This window comes from Procambarus clarkii, chromosome 37 (assembly GCF_040958095.1).
Source record: "Procambarus clarkii isolate CNS0578487 chromosome 37, FALCON_Pclarkii_2.0, whole genome shotgun sequence".
Lineage (NCBI taxonomy): Eukaryota > Metazoa > Arthropoda > Malacostraca > Decapoda > Cambaridae > Procambarus > Procambarus clarkii.
This window is the reverse complement of record NC_091186.1, coordinates 13743841-13745883: the sequence shown is the minus strand read 5'-3', so window position 1 is coordinate 13745883 and position 2043 is coordinate 13743841. Positions and strand designations below refer to the sequence as shown.

Here is a 2043-nt window from a genome sequence, read left to right as displayed (position 1 = left end):
CAAGCAGGTCCTATATAAGACCCTTAGGTCTCTTAAGTGAGTGGTTCTCAGATCCTCAACGAGGCTTTTAGATCCCCAATGAGGTCCTTATAGGTTCTTCAAGAGGCCCTTAGGGGCCCAAATGATGGCCCTAAGATCGCCCATGAAACCCCTAGTTCCTTCAAGAGGCCCCTTCAGGGGAGGGCCCAAATGATGACCCTAAGATCCTCCACAACCTCCTTAGATCTCACACAAGGGCCCCCTCAGGGCCCACACGAGGCCCTTCAGGGTTCCGCCATGAGGGCCAAGTGCCACTATCGGACGACGACCTGGTCGCTAGTGGCGCCGAGTGAACCTAAGCGTAATTACTATGGACCAAGATCAAACAGCGTCTAATGTTTAACAACCTGTGGAACAGTTACCAGGAGATTAATGACCTCCTCGGCCTGGACGTATCAGCGAGAGGACCACCGGAGCTCGTAAAGGGGGGGGGGGAGGGGGAAGGGGGGAGAGGTCCTCCTACCACTCCCTCGGGACTTGTTTTAAGTCCCACAAAAATGAAAAAAATCATTCTCGTCCAGTTAAGGGTCACAGGCATTGCATTTGGACTTGCAATGGACTTGCAAAATTATAACAAGTATATATATATATATTGATTTTTTGGGGACCCAGCAGCGTTTTAATTATGTTTGAGGTATTTTGTTGTTGGTGTTTATTCTGATTTATTCATATGTAATAAAATCCATTTAGTGTTGTGTGATACATGTAAGCAGTCATGTTCATGAGAGTCGTGGGTGACCCTACAGCGGGAGCCTTTGGCTGACCAGCGATCACGTGAAGTTCCTTGTCTCGATATTCCTGTGCGGCCAAGCTTCAGTGCCCAGGACGTGTCCCAGCCAGGCTTCAGTGCCCAGGACGTGTCCCAGCCAGGCTTCAGTGCCCAGGACGTGTCCCAGCCAGGCTTCAGTGCCCAGGACGTGTCCCAGCCAGGCTTCAGTGCCCAGGACGTGTCCCAGCCAGGCTTCAGTGCCCAGGACGTGTTCCAGCCAGGCTTCAGTGCCCAGGACGTGTCCCAGCCAGGCTTCAGTGCCCAGGACGTGTCCCAGCCAGGCTTCAGTGCCCAGGACGTGTCCCAGTAAGGCTTCAGTGCCCAGGACGTGTTCCAGCCAGGCTTCAGTGCCCAGGACGTGTTCCAGCCAGGCTTCAGTGCCCAGGACGTGTCCCAGCCAGGCTTCAGTGCCCAGGACGTGTTCCAGCCAGGCTTCAGTGCCCAGGACGTGTTCCAGCCAGGCTTCAGTGCCCAGGACGTATCCCAGCCAGGCTTCAGTGCCCAGGACGTGTTCCAGCCAGGCTTCAGTGCCCAGGACGTGTCCCAGCCAGACTTCAGTGCCCAGGACGTGTCCCAGCCAGACTTCAGTGCCCAGGACGTGTCCCAGCCAGACTTCAGTGCCCAGGACGTGTCCCAGCCAGACTTCAGTGCCCAGGACGTGTCCCAGCCAGGCTTCAGTGCCCAGGACGTGTCCCAGCCAGGCTTCAGTGCCCAGGACGTGTCCCAGCCAGGCTTCAGTGCCCAGGACGTGTCCCAGCCAGGCTTCAGTGCCCAGGACGTGTCCCAGCCAGGCTTCAGTGCCCAGGACGTGTCCCAGCCAGGCTTCAGTGCCCAGGACGTGTCCCAGCCAGACTTCAGTGCCCAGGACGTGTCCCAGCCAGACTTCAGTGCCTAGGACGTGTCCCAGCCAGACTTCAGTGCCCAGGACACGTCCCAGCCAGGCTTCAGTGCCCAGGACGTGTCCCAGCCAGACTTCAGTGCCCAGGACGTGTCCCAGCCAGACTTCAGTGCCCAGGACACGTCCCAGCCAGACTTCAGTGCCCAGGACGTGTCCCAGCCAGACTTCAGTGCCTAGGACGTGTCCCAGCCAGACTTCAGTGCCCAGGACGTGTCCCAGCCATGCTTCAGTGCCCAGGACGTGTCCCAGACAGACTTCAGTGCCCAGGACGTGTCCCAGCCAGACTTCAGTGCCCAGGACACGTCCCAGCCAGACTTCAGTGCCCAGGACGTGTCCC

At 57.8% G+C, this 2043-nt stretch overlaps 1 protein-coding gene across 1 annotated transcript; it reads left to right on the top strand.

Annotated features, from left to right (window-relative positions):
• The first annotated feature begins 374 nt into the window (after positions 1-374).
• LOC138371810 (spermidine/spermine N(1)-acetyltransferase-like protein 1) lies at positions 375-1703 on the top strand. The gene is made up of 3 exons (XM_069336833.1): positions 375-458; positions 786-1046; positions 1146-1703. The coding sequence occupies exons 1-3, from the start codon at positions 375-377 to the stop codon at positions 1701-1703; spliced, it is 903 nt and encodes a 300-aa protein (XP_069192934.1).
• The last annotated feature ends 340 nt before the right edge of the window (positions 1704-2043 follow it).

Bases quoted from the DNA above. Each gene is read 5' to 3' on its own strand.
- LOC138371810 (XM_069336833.1), top strand. From the start codon at position 375: ATGTTTAACAACCTGTGGAACAGTTACCAGGAGATTAATGACCTCCTC. The intron at 459-785 runs GTAAAGGGGGGG...GTGACCCTACAG, and splicing joins CGAGAGGACCACCGGAGCTC to CGGGAGCCTTTGGCTGACCA. The intron at 1,047-1,145 runs GTGTCCCAGCCA...GACGTGTTCCAG, and splicing joins CAGGCTTCAGTGCCCAGGAC to CCAGGCTTCAGTGCCCAGGA.